The sequence below is a fragment of the Odontomachus brunneus genome, unplaced genomic scaffold (genome assembly GCF_010583005.1).
Source record: "Odontomachus brunneus isolate Ranch 3 - 2012 unplaced genomic scaffold, Obru_v1 Obru_scaffold_046, whole genome shotgun sequence".
NCBI lineage: Eukaryota > Metazoa > Arthropoda > Insecta > Hymenoptera > Formicidae > Odontomachus > Odontomachus brunneus.
The window spans coordinates 1,500,055-1,520,057 of NW_022639496.1; the positions used below are offsets into that span (position 1 = coordinate 1,500,055).

Below are 20,003 nucleotides of genomic sequence, written 5' to 3' on the forward strand. Positions count from 1 at the left end.
CGAGAAACGCGGAGCGATGTGGATCGATGTGTGCCTATGGCTGTTGCTTGGCGCGAAAAGATCGAGCATTTCGCGCGATTCATTACCAACGCCTAGAACGCGATTGGTCTAGAGTGGTTAGTAAGGGGCTGAGCACAATAAAAGGAATAAGGAATAAGGAATCGAGAATAGAGAACAGGAAACAGAGCAATATTAAAACAAGAAATCTAATTCATCAAGAAAAGAGAAACAGAAGAACAGCGTTATTTCTTGTTTTCAATATTCCTTATTCCTTATTCTCTGTTCCTTATTCCTTTTATTGTGTTCAGCTCCTTAGTAACTCGAGCAAGTGGTTAAGCTGGTGGCACATAGAAAAACTTAAGCAGTAAAACGTAAGCAGTAAGCAAATTGACCAATCACACTCATTGATTCTTCTTACGATCCAAGAATCAACAACTGTGATTGGTCAATTTGCTTACTGCTTACGTCTTACTGCTTAAGTTTTTTTGTGTGCCACGGCCCTTAAGGCGTCCACCGTAGAGATCGCGTCGTTGTAGATGCGCGACCTCGTTCGCATCACTGGCGCGTTCACATTCGTGCACTTTTGGCACTTTCGGCGCGCCAATGAACTTTTGGTGTACGTGATTGATAGCGCGCGCGTCTGCGACCTTTTCATGCCGAGTAACTGCCATGGACACAACACTCCGTATTCTATACGTCTTTGTGTTCTGTGAGTCTCCTGCGGAAATAAGTATTATAGTGCTGAAAACAACAATGTGCGGTCGTCAGGACATATCGTAAGTACATTATTACGGAGTAATCTCTTCCCTTCTCGACACATAAGGTGACCAGACGTTCCGATTTTTCACCCTTTGTCCCGAATTTTTTCGAGTGCTATTTTTTTCGGAACACCGATCTGTCATCATTTTCAATGATTATCAAATAATTTTCGGATCTTTTTATCGCTCTCCTCCCGCTTTATACATTTATGAAGCATCCCGAATTTAGGACTAATAAATCTGGTCAATTTAGATTAGGTCAAACAGAAAATTCGTCTATATTTTGCGAATAATTACGTAAAATTTTGAGTTATTGATTAAAGAAGATTGACGAATAATCGCACACGATGCAGTGCAGAATATGACGGTGAGTACGATTTCCGTTGTGTTCGTATAAATTAGAACAAATTGAACAAAAAAGTCTCTTATCATTTTGTAAAAAATTACATAGATTTTTTAGTTATTAATTAAAGAAAATTGTTGGATAATCATGTGTGATCTTTCACTAAACTTCTTTAAGTTGGTAATTTTAAAATCTACGTGAATATTTGCAAAATACAGAGAAATTTTTTGTTCAATTTGACTTAATCTACCTGCACACCACGAGTACATTGATGTATCTTGCAACAGACATTGTAAACTATGTAAACCCGCAAATATATCTATCATAAATTCATCATAAGCAACAAGTTTAATCAAAACATTCTTAAATATAACTTCTGAATTCTAATAAGTATAACATTTTAATCAGGAATAAGCTTCAATCAATCAATATAAAATTTATGATGAATATATTTAAAAACTATTATCGAGAAAATATTCTTTGTTCAAGATAATCATTATTTAAAAGAAGAAAAGCTGAGCAATCGCTTTTCTTAATAATGAAATTATATTTTTCTGTATATGTGTATGTAAAGGAGTAAAAATGTAAATCAATACAAACGATAAAGAAGCATCCCCTTGAATCCGACTTGAATCCGTGAAATAAAGTCGAAAGACTACCCCCCACTCCACCGGTTACTATCGGGCTGGAAGGCTTAATTAAATATCTTGGGGTAATATTACTCACCGTAAAGCCGATACCCACGGTGGCTGCGAAGTTTCCTGGCTGGAATCTTCCGGTATCGAACTGAACCAATAGCGAAGTTTTGCCGACACCGCTATCGCCGAGAAGGATTGTCTGCAAGCACACGCGCGACTGATCAGTAGATCGTGTGAAACTTTAACGACTTCAACAAAGCAATTGTTCGTTGGGCAAAGAAAGAGAGAGAGAGAGAGAGAGAGAAATTATCTAGCGATTTATCTCGATCTTTTATCCTTTATATATCCGAGCGTTGATTCTTCCCCTTGATGGGTTAACGCTTGGTCATTTCCTTTTTACTTACACATAAATGATGACATTAATTAAAATTTCATTGATAATACTTATACATGTGCATTGAGATAAAGATTGCTACTGGCAATTATTAAGGGGATGCTGGAGTCGATGACAAACTCGAACAACGTCGATAATGCAGAGACGATCGTCACTAACATAATTATGTATAATTATATATAATCATATAAAATTATATATAATTATACCTAATTATGTATAACAATATGTATAATTACATATAAATCTATGCGTAATTATATAAAATTATATATGAATTTATATATATAATTATACATAATTATGTATAATTACATATATAAATAGAATTATATATGTAATATATGTAATTATACATAATTATGTATAATTACATATATAAATAGAATGTATGAACATGAATGGACAAATTTGATACATAATAATATATAATTATGTATAATTATATATAATTTTATATAATTTTATATAATTATATATGAAAAATTTTTCATTGGGCACGCAACTGTTTATTGCAACGACGATAATAATTGAATAAAGACGAAGAAATCATAAAGAAATCATCGAGAGTATTATTATATAGTTGCTTTATAGTATTATTATGTATTGTTGCTTTCCTATACGTAATAGCAATAATTATATAATAACCAAATAAATTAAATAATACTCGAATAAAGAAGTAATAATACTTGAATATTAAATGTTAGTGATAATAATAATGTTTGACAATCGTGTGATAATATCCGCGAGTGCATAATAACAAAATAACGATGATCGAATAATCGGTAATAACAATGAATAACAATAACTGGGCAACGCCGATAATCACTGATTAAAGACGAAATAAGAAATTGTCGTAACGGCACGCCCGATTTTCTTTCCTATGCGTAATAGCAATAATTAAATAATAACCGAATAAATTAAATAATAATCGAATAAAGAAGTAATAATACTTGAATATTAAATGTTAGTGATAATAATAATGTTTGACAATCGTGTGATAATATCCGCGAGTGCATAATAACAAAATAACGATGATCGAATAATCGGTAATAACAATGAATAACAATAACTGGGCAACGCCGATAATCACTGATTAAAGACGAAATAAGAAATTGTCGTAACGGCACGCCCGATTTTCTTTCCTATGCGTAATAGCAATAATTAAATAATAACCGAATAAATTAAATAATAATCGAATAAAGAAGTAATAATACTCGAATATTAAATGATAATGATAATATCCGTTCGACAATCGTTCGATAATATCCGCGAGTGGATCATAACGAAATAATGATGATCCAATAATCGGTAATAACAATACCTGAGCAACGGCTCTAATAAAAACTCTAGGCTCCACAAAGGCTAGGTAAACATACCGTCGTAACGGCCCGCTCGTGCCGCTGACTGAGTGGCGCTGGCAGAGAGAGGGGGGCGCGCGGCCGGTCATGTAAACACGCGTGCGCGAGCACGTGCTTGAGTATCACGCCACAACACTCTCAACCGTCGAGACGAGCGCATCGGGAGCTGCCGCGTTATATTTTAGATTATTTCATACCGATTTTTAATACCGCGTTTCGATTTCGCGACAATTGAGGCGATAATTAAGATAAATTAAGACGCGTATTCCTCACGCAAGATTTGCGGGTTTTATCGCGACAGGTAATTATCGCGTTTCATTTACTTTTTACTTGTTAGATAGAGAAACATCGCGATTGATTTCCTCAATGCCGATCTAATATTATCATCATCCATTTAAATAGTAATAATATTCGACTATTATTCGAATATTATTACTATTTTATTCGGTTGTCATTTAATTATTTTTATTGCGTATTGGGAAGCAACTCGAGTGTGCCGTTACGACAAATTCTTTTCCTCGTTTTGCTGTAATTAATTGATACTAAATTATTTAATTACTAAATTAAATTAAATTTCTGTCACAGAGATTCAATAGAGCAGACGCAGTCACGCGACTCTAGGGAATGCGATGCCTGGGGGATGCCGCGCTGGAGGATCCGGCTCGGGCCTATCTGAGTCGGCTCGAAAGTGAGCTTCATTAATTTGTACTTATAATTAGAAATTCGACAAAACTGAAAATTTTCTTGTTTGGATTCTAATTCCTTAGTGCTTCCATCGTCATGTGTAATACTAAATTAAATCTGCTTTCTGTTGCAGAGACGAAACAGACAATCAGCCGACTCTTAGGCGTTGCTGCGCCAGAGGATCTGGCTCGAGCCGAGCGGGGTTAGTTCGAAGGTGAGTTTTATTAATTAACATTTGTAATTAGAAATACGACAAAATTGATAATTCTCTTGCTCGAAAACAAGATAATTTAAATTGAATCAAAGATCAAAGAATCTTAAATCGTAATTATACGCGGAGAATTTTTTTGAATAACATTACATTGAAAAATTTTGATTTGTTTTAATTAAGAGATTTATTTGCAACGTCGAGAAAAAGGAAAGTGGAATATTCCAAGTGTGAATGCATTTCCAAAAATTCTTCTAGCGTAAAAAATATCGCGTTTATTTTTTTTTAAATCATTCAAACTTCTTTACTCAAATCGTCATCAATGCACGAATCTAATCGGCGAAATGGCACTTGTCTGTTCCAGAAACGAAAGCAGAATGTGATTACCCCGATCGGCGGTTTGGTGAGTTAAAACAAGAAACATATTGATAATAGAAAGACAAAAAGTCTTTCGATGTGTAGTGCATGCTTATCGAATTAATGCGATTTACTTTGCTGTAGTTGTAGTATGTGTACGTGCTGTCCAATAAAAATTACACTGCTCGAAACAATTGGAAGATCGCTTTAATCAATAATAATAATCAATAATAATATTAGCGATAATGCATATTTTACATACATTTTTAAGTATTTTTCTCCCAATGCATATATATTTAGAAATTGATTAACTTAGATTATTAATTGGTCGACGATTTTTGTCGGGGAAAATTTTGATTAATCAAACCCTAACACTATCTGCTAGATGCTTAAAGTATTGAATATACGCTCTAAACATTCAAAATTTTATAAAATTATTCAGTTTTATTGAATGCGATCTTCAAAGTGTCTTGAGCAGTGCGCTAACGCGCAAAGGAATTGCACCACAGAGATTGCGCCACAGAAAATACTCAGTCACATCACTCGCATTATAGATTTTCCGCCGATCGTTAATTTTCTCAATTTTTTCTCTCGCGTGAGCTTGAATCGCGATTGCATTTCATAAAGTAGAGTTCGTGCTTCGTTATTAAGTAAAATTCGATATCTGCGCGAAGCAATCTAACGTAATTATATAAACTGCTCACAAAATTAATTTCACAATCGTCGGAAAATTTTCAGATTTCAATTTCTTATTTAGAGTTAGAGTTTCCTAACGCGGGGCACAATAGAGACAATGCTAGCGAGCGTTGATCCCTCGCAAAAAACGCGATGTACACAAGTCAGACATACGAGTAGTTGTTTGTTTACTTACGACATGTTCCATCGAAGAAAGACAGACGTCTCATGGCTCTCGCAGACTAGTGCGATGTGCGATATGCGACGAGCGATATCCAATGAGCGTATTGGTATTCCGGAAAAGTTGTACGCTCATTGGATATCGCGTGTCGTGTCGCAAATCGCGCTGATCTGCAAGAGCCATCACGCGGTAATATTTTTCTTGCGTGAATTTTGAACAGGATCTTTATCTCTATCGTCACAATTTTCATAGTTTTTAATTTTTTACTTACGCTCGCATTCGCGATTATTAATTTGATAGGTTTGCGAATTTCATCGGATCGTATTTGCGGAAGAGTCGCGAGTGAACATCGCAAAAATATTGCGGAGTTGTTATCCGCAAAAGTATTGCGGAATTGTCTTCGCAAAAGTATTGCGAAGTTGTTATCCGCAAAAACATTGTGGAATTGTCTTCGCAAAAGTATTGCGGAGCTATATTGCAGCCTACTATGCTGCACCATCGAAACGTTACATTAGGGATATTCCGTGTCGTACGTAAGAATTTTGCACAAATTACTTCGCCCACGCGTCGAAATATTTCGCGAGATCGGCCTTCGCGTCGCGTGTTCGCTTCCGCTTTCTTCATGAGCGATTCGCGTCGCGCATGTATCAAAGCGATACACTACAACTCGATCGGACCGTTGCTGAATTCGTTGCACATACTCGTCGTTTATTCGAAAGGCCCACATTTCCTCAAAGACGCAGTTCGCGACATTTCATACGCAATTCGCAACTCAGAATGTATCCCCCAAGAGAGATGGGATTTTTCGTGAAACCTTCGTTAGATTATCGTGGTCGGGAGTGAATTACAGGCGGCGTGGGACGCGAGGACTATTGCAGTGTCAGATGCAGCGACAGGATGGCTGATGGACCCTGGACATCGTGGGACGACGCGCAATGGTGAGCGCTCAATTTAGACGCTCATATAGTAGACACAAAGCGTCACTTTATGTAGATTGCATGCACGTAGACGTAAATCGCATTGGGTCCGACGAGAAGTAAAGTAAGAATTGGAATTTGCAATTCTCCGGAGTTACATAAGAACGATCCAACAAAAGAATTTAGTTTTGAATCAAGCATTTCCATTTTTTTAAGAATATTGACTAGCTTAATCCTTAGAAAAATGTGCAAAAGGACGCGACTGGTAAAAAATAAAAAAACTATTTTTTAATTCATTCAAACATCTATAAGGCTTGAATTTTTTTGTTTAAATTAAAAAGATGTGAATGGAGTTTTCATTGATAAAAGCTTATAATTTTTTTAATTGGATCATTCTTGCATAACAATGGCCAATTGAAATTTCGACTCGGTAGGCTTCCTTCTCGTCGGATTATTCCTTGATGATATATTTCAACTGTATATATTAAACTGATATATTTCAACTGATATATTAAACTGATATATTTCAACATGTCACATTTATATGCTCCGTATATGTTATACAGGGTGTTTGACTCGTACCGTACCAGAGTTAACATATAGCTAGAATAGGTCGGGATGAGTAATAAAATCGGTGTCTTTTTTTAAACAACCACGTAAAATTTTGAAATATTAACGATAAAAGATTTCTACCGAGCGGTAGCCCACTAGCCAATCAGCACGTGTGCTGCGGTGGGACGAACGTTGTGCGCGCTGTAGCATCGGCATGACAGGCTAGCCGAGCCAGCCTCCCGAGCAGAAATTGAATCTAGTGATTGTCCAGTAACGACATAGAAAAGTTGGGTCTTACATCGCTACTACATAGGAATATAACGCTCACTTCTCCTAGTAGCTGTACCAGAAAAATTATCTAGTAGCTAGATACAAAAAAATAACTTGTAACTATAATTGGTATAAATACTAGACAGTTCTGATATCCAATTTCTATTCAGGATTTACTGATGATTTTCTATCCCGTTACTGTGTAATCTTTTTCATCTAGACACTATCTATATAATTAGTATAGTTACTAGATATTCCTGACATTCAAGAGACTGAGTAGGAATATTTAGCTAATCACGAGCTAGTGAATGGCTAGAAAAGTTATCTAGTTATTACTATCTAGCTACTAGCCTCTAGAAATCTGCTCTACTAGATACATTTTTACTCGGGTTCCTGGCAACGCGTTTTCCTCGTTGTTAAAAGGCTGGCCCCGCGTTCGTCTCACCGCAGCATACGTGCTGATTGGCTAGTGGACTGCCGCTCGGTAGAAATCTTTTATCATTAATATCTCAAAATTTTACGTGGTTGTTTAACAAAGAACACCGATTCTATTACTCACCCCGACCTATTCTAGCTATATGTTAACTCTGGTACGGTACAAGACATACTTTATATGCTTTTTTATGCTCTATATATGTTTTATTCATACCCAATATATGCTCTGCATATACTATTTGATTAATATATTTAATAACTTGTTATGTATTATATACGACATACTATCTCTTCAGAGATATTTTCTTATGTATACGCGTTTGTTGTTGACAAAACGATAAACTAAATTTCGACAAATTAAAGACAACAAATTAAATTATTAAGCCAAGACTATCGAACCGAAATGTTTCGATTTCCCACTAAATTATTAAGCCGCGATTCGGATCTAAGTGTTTTGAAGTTCCGCTAAACCATTAAGCTGAGATTCGAACCAAAGTGTTTTGAAAATCTACTAAATTATTAAGCCGAGATTTGACGGAAGAGTTTTGTATTTCCGCTAAATTACTAAGCCGAAATTCGAACGGATGAGTTTTGTATTTCCGCAAAATTATTAAGCTGAGTTAAGCTTGGGATAATTTTTTAAAGTTTCTTAAAGAAATTTTCGCGTTTGCAAAAGTGTATTTTCGAAAATGACGTGAAGTATACGTATTTCGCTCTGCATCATCTTTTGGATAACAATGTGCCTTCTATGTCACTCTATTCCCTCAGTAACACGCCCAGAATCTTGAAAATAATCTCCCAATATCCCAAAGCCGCGCACATAACGTTAAATCCATCGTAGCACTATATTCGAATTCTCGCGCATGCGTAGTGGTACCTATCCTGCGCATAGGCCCAAAGTCGGTCATATTACTACAGATTATGTCATGTAGTGTTAGCATGTGGAGCACATTCTAGGATAGTTTTTTAGAGTTTCTTAAAGTAACATTCGCGCTTGAAAACGTGTATTTTCGAAATTGACGTCACGTGTGCCTATTTCACTCTGCATCGTCTCTTGGATGACAATGTGTATTAATGTCACTCTACTCCCTCAGTAACACGTCCAGAATTTTGAAAATAATTTTACGATAGCCCGATGTCGCGTTCATAATGTTGGATCCAACTTAGCGTCGTAGGAAAGTCGAATTCTCAGGCATGGACCGAAAGTCGATCGTGTTACTGCAGGTTATTTATGTCATATTAACATCTAGAGCACATTCTGAAATAATATCTTACAGTTTTTTAAATAATTTTCGCGTTCGCGAAGATGTATTTTCGAAAATGACGTGAGGTTTGACTATTTCGCTCTGCATTGTCTCCCGTATCACGTTGGATACTCTGTTTCATTTTCGTACGTACTTTCACTATGCAAAAGAGTTTTTAATTCGACGCAGGTAGAAAGGAGTAAACATTGCAGAAAGATTCGATGCCGTGGAGATAACCGTTCCTTATTGTTCTGGTCTCATATTGAGAGATGCTCCGCTTCATTTTCGCACGTACATTCACCACGCAAAAGGATTTTTAATTTTGTTGAATCAGCACGAGACAATAGTTTTGCAAATGTATCCGGTATCACGTCGACGACATTTCCCAACAAATTTTACTTTGTGTTGACTTGACCAAATTAAAAATGCTTGTGTATAGTAAAAGTACACGCATAAATGAAATAGGGCATTCCTGCCTCAAGGATGAAAACGATGTGGAACTATTGTTATCGTGACACTGATTTCATTTTTCAAAAATTACAGCGTACTGACTGCTCCAATTTATATGATAAAATTACGTGCGAAAATAAAATGTAATATTGGTCAGCGAAATGAAAATGATATCTCAAATTACCGTTGCTAATTATATTGAAAACTCAAATAATATAAAACGTATTTTTTTTTAATTATTCGCAAATTACGCTTGCGCCTACAACACTCTTCTCTAAAAACTCTTTCTTTGACGCACCCAGTACACAAGCGGTTTGAAGAATTCATCAGAAAAGTAGCAAGAGCCTATTTTTGGGAGAATGCGAATATCGGCAACATTTACATTTACATAACGTGAACATTTACGTAACAGAAATTGAAATGACAACATAGCACACACACTTTCATAACATCTGTGAAAAAATGATAGCGGTATTATGTTAGCGCCTATTTGACGATCGTCCTTATTCCATAAGTATCTATATGTACATAAATTCGATATCGTCGGTAAATAATGATAATATTTTCTACTTTTTGATGATCGCTCTACGTTATCGACATTTATCAAATTCGTCGCTCGCTCCGGCGATAAGATACTCCTTAAGCATATAAAAGAAGTAATTGTTAAAAAGGTAGGACCATATATTATTAGTAATTATTAATATTCCCGCGACCATAAACTTATTTTATGGTCCTGATCAAGTTGATATTAATCAATTATTTTATACATAATGTTATCTAGTTCTAATAGTTATATAATACAACATAACAATCAGGACTTTATTAATAGAGATTAGACTAGGATCTAATAATGAATCATTAATAAAGTCTTGATTACCCCCCATGTCTTACATGACTTATTAGAATCCAATAACATTATTGTATAATATACAAACTTGACAACTGATTCAATCTTAACAGCATAGAATAAAATTCTACTTTATTGATTTGAGTAATATTTAATCGACTAGAAATTTATTCCATAAATCTGATTATCTTCAGCCCAAATTATCTACACTACGAAAAATTTGTTGTTAAATTTAAAATATTTCATATGTTCCAATTTATCCATTCTAATTTTTGTGTTAATTTAACATAAGGCAAGTATGTTATCATGTAACACAACTTATTTATACACTTTACATATAAAATACGTCATCAAGAAAGTACATGTTACATATAAATTGATTACACATTATTTTAACACTTAGGAATGAATATTTATGTTTTCAATGTTAGAAACAAATATGAAATATTCATGTTATTCGTTATTGAAATCGTATATGAAATCACTATACAGAAAAGTCAAATAACACAACAATAATATGTCAAATTAACACACGAGTATGTTAAGCATTTATAACACTAGCCCCTTGTCCACAACCTTGCTTTAATCTTTAAGCCGTAATAAATTGACCAACCGCAGTCGATTAAAAAATCTGTGGTTGGTCAATTTCTTACAGCTTAAGAATTAAAGCAAGGTTGTGGACAAGGCGTAGGATATCTACATGGATCAATTTCAACACCTATATTCCTTTTTTATCGTATAGTTTGCACAAAGTAATGTTATCAATAAGTCCTAATAAGTCATATAACGCAGCATAGCAATCAGGATTTTATTCCATACAGCTTGGCCAGTCTTTTGAATATCTTTATAGTTAAACTAAAACTTTTTCATCTACGTCAAAGAAGAGATTAGTAAAAGATATGATCCCGCCGCGTCACCATAATAATTTCCCGGATTGTAAGCATTATTAACAGTAAGGATCTAATTATTGATAATTAGGGCCCAATAACATATACAATATAAACCAGAGATAAGAGGCCTAATAACATACTAATACAAACTAAATCACTGATTAGCATCAATCTGATCAGAACCATGGGATAGATTTCTAGTCGAGTAAAAGGTTAACCCTCCCTGGTCACCTGGGAGGTACAGCACCCCAAGCAATTTTCAATTTCAAATTCTCTTCGTAAGTAACGGAATTCTAAACGCTAAATCTAAGTATATGATTTTTTTTTTTGTTTTTTTAACTATTGGAGCATGTTTTTATAACTTTCAAGAATGTATGAACACCACTAAAATTTAAAAGTGCGATCTGATTAAAATGGCAACACGAAAATGACATTGGGGTGTAGCACCTCATGTGACTAACTTGTTACGATTAGGAAGTATGGCCAGTAGTGCGATTCTGTAACTCGTTATCGCAGTTAACGATAACGAGACTGTCGTTAACTGCAATAACGATTTACAAAATCGCACTGCATGGAGGGTTAATTTCCAAGGAGACGAAAAAAGACACTTTCCAATCGACCAAACTTGCCCCGTCTTTCTCGTGTAAATGTTCCTCCTTGTCCCAATGCTTTGCATCGCCACGCACGCAGGTTCGCACAAGCGCGAAAAAAAAGAAGCTTATCGAAGCGCTCACGAACGCAATTACGAGGGACTGTCGGTTTTCCGGCTGTAGTCGAGTTGATATGTTCACTCGGACGCAATCGCGGTTTTGTTTCTAGATTGTTTTGTCCTCCCGCGGGGGAAAGGGGATGGCGTGGCGTGGGGAGAGAAAAGCGACGCGGGTGACGACGATGCGCTCGCCGCAATAAAGCACGGCCAGCTCGTGCCGCATCGCATCGCTGTCGATTGCAGGCGATAAGCGATCGAGCGGCGCACCGGCGCGCTCGTTTTCCACCCAATATCGCAATAGCGGAGCGCAGTACGAATTCTGGTTTAAAGTAGATCGACGGACTGTCAACATTGTTCCACGCCTCGTCGCTACTGTCACGCAGATAACAGAACGAATGCGATCCCGTGCGAGTGGATACGCGATGCATCGGGCTCTCGACGCGAACATCAACCCTGAAATGATAATGCCCGCCTCTTAGGCCTGGTTGCACCAACATTATTTTTGCTTTAAGCGAAACTTAAACATACAGGGTGTTAGAAATGTCTAGAAACGGTCGAATATCTCGAAAACAAACCATTTCAAATAAAACTGTTTCAGATAAAAGTTGTTTGGTTCGAAGGGATCTATAAAATGGTGTAATTGGTTTGACCTTGGATAGTCATTTGAAGGTCATATGAAGGTCATCTTCATTTTTTTAAATGGAACACTCCATATATTATTACATATTCTTATAGCTTATCTCGAGAGCTTTTCAAAACACTATAATAAAATATTTTTTCATCAAGAACTTTTCGAGTAATAACACTTGAAATTTCCAACACTTTGACATAGAATACAAAATATCTCGTAAACTACTCATCTTTCGATTATGTTGCCTTAATGCTTTTTTGCACAGAATAATGAGACAAATAAATTGGCTTAAAAAAAGCACAAAAAATTTTTTTATATTTATTATGTAAAAAATTTTTTGTTTCTTCTTAAGCCAATTAATTAGCCGAGCCTTAGGCGGGTAGCGCCAAAAAAAAAAAACGTTCCCTTCACGCGTTAAATGGTGGACGTCATTTTGTTCAAATCAGGCGTGGTTAGTTGATAAAAAGGGTCTAAAAAGGGGAAGGAAGTTTAAATTTCGAAGCCCACCTTAGAAATGAACAAAAAGTCAATTTTTAAATAAAAAATGCATGCCCGCCTGCTAGACGGGCATCAGTAAAACACGCTGTAGGAGAATGTTACGGTTCCAAGGTCAAATCACTTCTCCAAAAAAATGATTTTTTAAAATCATCGATGCGAATTTCTTGCTTACTTCGTTCAGCTCTTTGTTAGGTAAGAATTCTTTACTTTATATTATGTTTTATGTTCTTCGGCAAGTTCGGTTTATTTGGGAAGTTCTCTCCACTGATCAGATTATATATTTGTTTTCATGTAATTGTATAAAATAGACTTGTTTATTCATATACGAATATATAAAGAAATATATTGTTGTTATACACATATACATATGACATATACATATACATATGACATTGGTAGTTGTGAACATATTAAGTAAAGTGAAAATTTTTAGCAAGAAATGGACTTGAAGTGAGAAAGATCGGTGCGTCACACATGTGTGACGCTCCTCAGATAAGTACAAATTACTAAAGATGTCTTAAAGACGTCCTATTTCTTTTAGGCGTTTTTTGGACATCCAATTTATTCAGTTTGATCTAATCTGCAAACATACAACGGCAAACGTCATCACAGCTCATCTACCATGAGCGTGATCATTCACAAATCTTCTTTGATTAACAATTCAAATTTTATGTGATTATTTGCACAATGGCGGAAGAATTGTATTCAGTTCTATGAGTCCTACCTATACGCCGCAGCTGCATACGAACTATCGAACACTTTGTATACATTATATGCTTGCGATATCGTATAAATGTCACAATTGCATTGTTGATGAGATATACAAAACTCTTTGAAACAATCAACGTATTAATGTGCATAGATTCCTGCTCAAGTTTTTACGTTTGTTGTGATCAGAACGCGGGAATATTGCGGATACACGATGAATAATGTATGACAGGAAAGAAATGCAGGCAATTTCCTATTCGACAAGTGGTCTGTTCTTTTTAGCTGCACTGCTGAATTAGGACAATAAATTAGAGTGAGAAAAAATATACTTGTCTCATTTTAAATTATTGCACTACCCGAGTCGAAATTTTGATGCTACTTTGACGCTCTTAAGGATAGTTTGCGCCTACTTAGACGATTTATAGCCTAGGTAGAACCTACTTTGACGATATTGATACTCATTAACTTCCCTTTTGAACCTTCAACTCTACCTTGTCAAAATTTTGACGCTACTTTGACGCTCTTAAGGATAGTTTGCGCCTACTTAGACGATTTATAGCCTAGGTAGAACCTACTTTGACGATATTGATACTCATTAACTTCCCTTTTGAACCTTCAACTCTACCTTGTCAAAATTTTGACGCTACTTTGACGCTCTTAAGGATAGTTTGCGCCTACTTAGACGATTTATAGCCTAGGTAGAACCTACTTTGACGATATTGATACTCATTAACTTCCCTTTTGAACCTTCAACTCTACCTTGTCAAAATTTTGACGCTACTTTGACGCTCTTAAAAATAGTTTGAATCTACTTAGATAATCTACAACCTAGGTGAAACCTATTTTGACGATATTGACATTCATTTTCGAATCGAAATTTTGACCCTATGTTAAACCTTGAATTCTACACCGCAGTAGGAGATAATATAGCAAAATAGGTTTAATTCTAATGATATAATTTATTCCTACTTTGACCCTTTGATGACTTTGATGATGTCTGAAATATATGCAACAAATAAAATGTATATTTTGTATGCTATTTGACGTTTCTGTTTCATTATTAATTAAATTTTTGAAATATTTCTATAAAATATATATTCTATATAGGAGCTAAAGCTTTAATAGAGGTTCGCAACTGAACCTACTTTGCTTCCTAAGATTCTACTAAGGTAAACGTCCCAGTGGTCGAACATACATGTCCCAATGATTGACATATTGGTTTTGTATTTTTCTTTGTTGAAATGCTTTTCAATATACAAAACAATACAATAAATGAAAAGAAATATTTAGTTACTTTGTGATTTTGTTTCATTTATTGATAAACACCTTAACAAACACAAGTATATTATTAGTAATTCAATTATCGGTACACGTTCAATCACGTTTACCTTATTATACAACTTATTTTAGCTAAAGAAAGAGAAAGCAGAAATTTCAGACATCATCAGAGTCAAAGTAGGAGTAAATTATATCATTAAAATTAAACCTACTTTTCTATCTTGGCTCCTACTGCGGTGTAGAATTCAAAGTTCAACATAGGGTCAAAATTTCGACTCGGATAGTTCAACAGCGCAGCTAAAAAAAGAATAGATAGATGAAAGATTTTACACGAGGCCGCCATTCGGGCAGCGCCAGACAGTGGCGGCTGCAACTGAAGATTGATACATGAAGCGTCGCTTCGAGTATCTTATATCACATGCAAGGATATCGATGCCGTGAGCAGCGAGACAAAGAGGAAGGATGGACTTTGCGGCGCAATAACGTAGGCACGGCTGCGCGCTTCTGGCAGGTGCGCCTGCCATTGTACTGGCGGAGGCGCAGGACCGTTGTCCTTTCGTCCTCGTAAAACGTCATCGAAACCATCGGCGAGCGGACAGACAATAAGTGGTTAAATGACACATGCTCTCAGCGCCCTTACTTTCGCGGTTTTACTGCCGGCAGAGGAGGCGCGCACGCTGGTACACCCGATATTGAAATATAAATGCGCTCTTTTATGGACCACCGCGCGCGCGCACGTCATGTCGGTAGTATTTTTGGACATATATTCGTGTCGCATTTCGCGAAACGATTCTCTCATGCCCGCGCGTATAACCTGTCATGTGCAAAATTTGGGTTTTGTCAAATAACGAGTCTCGCGGCAAATGTCATCAGTTTTTCTTGCAATGGATGAGTTTAACGGATGATCATATGCCAGGTGTCGGATTTTATTAGTGGCTAATAATAGTTCATAGTCTAATCTACGGCGTCCTTGTTTGACATCCGAAACTTGTTGTCTTCTAATTCACAGTAAGATAAGGTATATATGCCTGGACACATATCTAACTGTAGGTATTCTTATTATTTTGCATTTAAATATGAATATGTATTTAAACTTTATATATATATATATATAAAGTTTTGAAACTAATTTGAAACTAATTTCTCATAACTACCTTGCTACGTTTTACTCATTACATACTGCTACTCAAAGCATAAAACAGCAGTTCTCTGGCCTACAATCGATCATTACACAAAAACGGTGCAGTGAATTACTATTTATTGTCTTATGTCGTATTTCCTAATATGTAACAATTTTGTAACGGTAACTTTTTTTATTTTTTTATCTAGATGATATTATTTTTTACGAAGTTGTACTGAAATAATGGTCATCTATATCGCTTCTACTATAAAGTCATAGGTGCAGGGGATTGCGATATTCAATAATCAATTACTCACGAACTCTCTCTTTTTCTTTCTCCCTCCCTCCCTCCTTCCTTTTCTCTTTCTCTCTCCTTTCTTTTCTTTCTTTCCAAAGTCCGTGCAGAGAAATCGCAATAAGCTTTAACTATGAATTTGTTTTACCGCGATGAATGTCACGTTAAATTTTGCGGAATAAAGTTTTGAAACTAATTTGAAATTAATTTCTCATAACTACCTTGCTACGTTTTACTCATTATATACTGCTACTCAAAGCATAAAACAGCAGTTTTCTGGCCTACAATCGATCATTACACAAAAACGGTGCAGTGAATTACTATTTTTTGTTTTATGTCGCATTTCCTAATATGTAACAATTTTGTAACGGTAACTTTTTTCACTCCTTCCTAACCGTTTTGCAATCCATTATACCTAACCTTATATATATATATAATAGTGAGATATTTATATTTAAAGATCAAAACAAAAAGAATATCCAAGGTTAGGTATAATGGATTGCAAAACGGTTTCAACACAAAGAAGTTGGGAATTCAACAAATTGTCAAAATTGGGAATCATTTCTGACGAACTTTCGTAATAATAATATAATTAAGAATGTAACTAAGAACAATAAAGAGAGAAATAATAATAAACATCACAGTAATAATTAATAATAATAATTAACAGTATAATTAGTGTACAAGTTCGTTAATAATGAGTTTCAATTTTGATAGTTTGGTAAGCTCCTAAACTTCATTATATCTAAATCGACTGTATACTGAGAAAAATCGTCGTTCAATCTTATGTAAATTATACTTTACAAGAATACTTGATGGATATACTTTACAGGAAGTCGACGAAATTAAAGTACGAGCGTGTCTGTGAAAAAGAGAAATCCGCAGTTGATAACCGCGAATGTTCTAAAAGCGTGTCGAAGCTGCCGTTGACGCAAAGATATTGCGGGTATCTGACGTTCAATTTCCCGTCACTTTAGCATTGCGGAAATACTTTTTTGTGTCCTCATCCTCTCTCTACGACCCACTTAAGGCATAGACATCCTACCCGTGGAAAAAGAGGAAGAGTAAGAGAAATCGAGATCTCTTATGTGTTATCTCGTCTTATCAAGTCTCTATTGCCGTCAAAAGAGAGTGCCCAAGCTTCGAGGCTGTGATTACTCAGAGAGTGCACAGTAACAGCGCACACGTGCTCCTTCTCTCCTTCCTCGCCGAGAACACCGCAAAGGGCTGAGGGCCGCGAAAAGGACAGTTTGATTTGAACTGTCCCGAAATATCTCGCTTTCCAAACGGGATATATCCACGGATGTCGGTCGCCACGCTGAAGCCAAGTAGAGATCTTCAGCGTGTCACATCGCCCGCGAAGATTTATATCCCCGGGGCCTCGAGGCGGCGTCCCCTTCGCGGTGAATTTCTATTGAAAGATTCGCAGGACCCCCAGAGGGTGGTCGTGACGAGTGTCGGCGAATGTGTCGGCCTCAGGGGCGGAGAAACTTAATTCACTGCCCTCCCTTCCCGTCTCGCTCGCTCCTTCTCACTGCCTCTCGTTCCCTCCTGCGTGTCTCCCTCCCTCCTCCTCCCTCATTCTCTCATTCTGTCTTTCCCTCGCTTTCTCGCCGCTTGGTGATCTACCTCTATGCCGCCCCCTCCCCTCTCCTCCACCCTCGAAACCCCGTTGTTTCTTTGTGGATAGCTTTGTGCCGCCGCCGTCGCAGCCGTCGTCGTCGTTGTCGTGGTCGTCGCACGTTTCGAATTAAGAAGTTGATTCACTTAAACTCCAAAATGCATGAAATTGTATAAAAATTTAACGTGACATTCATCGTGGTAAAACAAATTCATAGTTAAAGCTTACTGCGATTTCTCTGCACGGATTTCTCTGCTTTGGAAAGAAAGAAAAGAAAGGAGAGAGAAAGAGAAAAGGAGGGAGGGAGGGAGAGAGAAAGAAAAAGAGAGAGTTCGTGAGTAATTGATTATTGAATATCGCAATCCCCTGCACCTATGACTTTATAGTAGAAGCGATATAGATGACCATTATTTCAGTACAACTTCGTAAAAAATAATATCATCTAGATAAAAAAATAAAAAAAGTTACCGTTACAAAATTGTTACATATTAGGAAATACGACATAAGACAATAAATAGTAATTCACTGCACCGTTTTTGTGTAATGATCGATTGTAGGCCAGAAAAGTGCTGTTTTATGCTTTGAGTAGCAGTATGTAATGAGTAAAACGTAGCAAGGTAGTTATGAGAAATTAATTTCAAATTAGTTTCAAAACTTTATTCCGCAAAATTTAACGTGACATTCATCGCGGTAAAACAAATTCATAGTTAAAGCTTATTGCGATTTCTCTGCACGGACTTTGGAAAGAAAGAAAAGAAATGGGAGAGAAAGAGAGAAGGAAGGAGGGAGGGAGAGAGAAAGAAAAAGAGAGAGTTCGTGAGTAATTGATTATTGAATATTGCAATCCCCTGCACCTATGACTTTATAGTAGAAGCGATATAGATGACCATTATTCCAGTACAACTTCGTAAAAAATAATATCATCTAGATAAAAAAATAAAAAAAGTTACCGTTACAAAATTGTTACATATTAGGAAATGCAACATAAAACAAAAAATAGTAATTCACTGCACCGTTTTTGTGTAATAATCGATTGTAGACCAGAAAATGCTGTTTTATGCTGTTTTATGCTTTGAATAGCAGTATGTAATGAGTAAAACGTAGCAAGGTAGTTATGAAAAATTAGTTTCAAATTAATATTTATTATTTAGATAATGAAATAAAAATAAATATATAAAAAATAAATATATGAAAATGTAATTTTGTTCCATGAATAACGCATTTATGAATAGTTTTCTTGATACGCCACTGAGAATACGCTCTTTGAGCGCTTTGAGAATACATACCTGGTGAATAAACTCCTTAATTGCCGATAATCGCCATGGCCAAGCGCTCTCTCTCTCTGTCTCTCTCACTCTCTCTCTCTCTCTCTCTCTCTCTCTCTCTCTCTCTCTCTCTCTCTCTGCGTGCCAATGAGGGTTTCATTGTTACGAAAGGACCGCGTGGAAACGTTCGCTCGATACTGTCATATCGCAAATTAATTGAAACTACGAGAATTGCTTCTGTTACAAACAGAATGATCATCCAAGAGAAATTAAAACGTGTTACGGGTTCGCGAAATCAGTATCCCGAAATGTAAAATGGCATTGGATATGGTTTGATCGTAATAGAGACATATAATTTGCGTTCACAAATGTGAATGCGTAATATTCAGTCTTTATCGATATCTAGGTATAATTATTTAAATGATCATCCAGATGGAGAAATTGAATTATTTTTATCTTTTCATCTAGATGAAAATACAAAGAATATTCATCTTCATTTTAAACGAAAAACTGCCATCTCTTATCTAAAAATTATTGTAAGATGACGTTATGCATTATGCAAATGTCTGTTTTTCCGGCCTAAGTATTAAGAAGTCTATTTTAATAAGTATATATATACATAAGTATATATATATATATATATATATATATATATATATATATATATATATATA

The 20,003-nt window shown here is 35.9% G+C and overlaps 1 protein-coding gene across 6 annotated transcripts in view; it reads right to left on the minus strand.

The window, feature by feature from the left end:
- The window catches only part of LOC116844753 (ras-related protein Rab-37-like), a 556,153-nt gene that overhangs the window by 231,862 nt on the left and 304,288 nt on the right, over positions 1–20,003 (minus strand). For all 6 annotated transcript variants that reach the window (XM_032816744.1, XM_032816746.1, XM_032816742.1 and 3 more), the window contains one exon: positions 1,828–1,938. In XM_032816744.1, the coding sequence (XP_032672635.1) occupies positions 1,828–1,938 (111 nt within the window). The remainder of the gene's footprint in view (positions 1–1,827; positions 1,939–20,003) is intronic.